Source organism: Myotis davidii, unplaced genomic scaffold (genome assembly GCF_000327345.1).
Source record: "Myotis davidii unplaced genomic scaffold, ASM32734v1 scaffold673, whole genome shotgun sequence".
In the NCBI taxonomy this organism is placed as follows: Eukaryota; Metazoa; Chordata; class Mammalia; order Chiroptera; family Vespertilionidae; genus Myotis; species Myotis davidii.
The window spans coordinates 2236383-2237232 of NW_006286677.1; the positions used below are offsets into that span (position 1 = coordinate 2236383).

At 39.9% G+C, this 850-nt stretch overlaps 1 protein-coding gene across 1 annotated transcript in view; it reads left to right on the forward strand.

Annotated features, from left to right (window-relative positions):
* Window positions 1–844, forward strand: part of AAGAB (alpha- and gamma-adaptin binding protein) — a 54699-nt gene extending 53855 nt beyond the window's left edge. The window contains exon 10 of the mRNA XM_006758396.1: window positions 394–844. Within this exon, the coding sequence (XP_006758459.1) occupies window positions 394–471 (78 nt within the window). The 3' untranslated portion in view covers window positions 472–844. The remainder of the gene's footprint in view (window positions 1–393) is intronic.
* The last annotated feature ends 6 nt before the right edge of the window (window positions 845–850 follow it).

Here is an 850-nt window from a genome sequence, read left to right on the forward strand (position 1 = left end):
GCTAGAAAATGCAGTTATTTTGTTTTAGTTTGTTATTACCAATGCAACACATGTTCTTAGCAGGAAATGTATATGGTTTATGGTATGTGTTGTATGAATGTGTCATTATTTACCCAGTGCACTTTTGGACAGGTCATGTGCAATTTTTGCTTCTATAAAGAGTGAAGCTCTGCATATCCTAACCCATCACCATAGTACACAACTCTGATTATATCTTGAGTGGAAATTTCTAGAAGTGGAAGTCCTGGGTCTGAATATTCAATTGTTTTAATATATGTTGCCAGAGGGTTGGAGGGCAAGGTATAGAATTTTAGGTCTTAATCAAAGTGTGACATGAAATGAGCTGAAATTTAGCTGTTGACTAAAATGTGTTGCATGTTTCTCTCGACACAGGTTGCCAAAGCCTTCTGGATGGCAATTGGGGGAGACAGAGATGAAATCGAAGGCCTTTCATCTGATGAAGAGCACTAAATTACTCCTACTAGGGTTTGACTAACAAAGATGCTAACTCGCACTACCTGAGATACTTTCCTGTCAACCTCGTTACGTTTTGCTGAACTTTCCGTCGTCCTGTTGTCTGCCTGATGTGTTCATAGGATCCTCTTAATTTTAGTTTTTAGTAGAAGGTTAAGGAGAAAGTTTTCCTCCCTCGGGATATTGTAAAGGAGTGAGGAGTATAATGACAGTAAGGACTGATAATTTTTCAGATACGCTTTTTTGTTCTAGGAAGGGAAGGGAATGAGAGGCTCAGAGGTTGTGTGTGACTTGCCCAAGTTAAAGAAGAAGCCACTCTTAGTCAGTTTTTCTGGTGCATGCCCCACACTTGATGATGCAGATCAGGAGCTTGTGC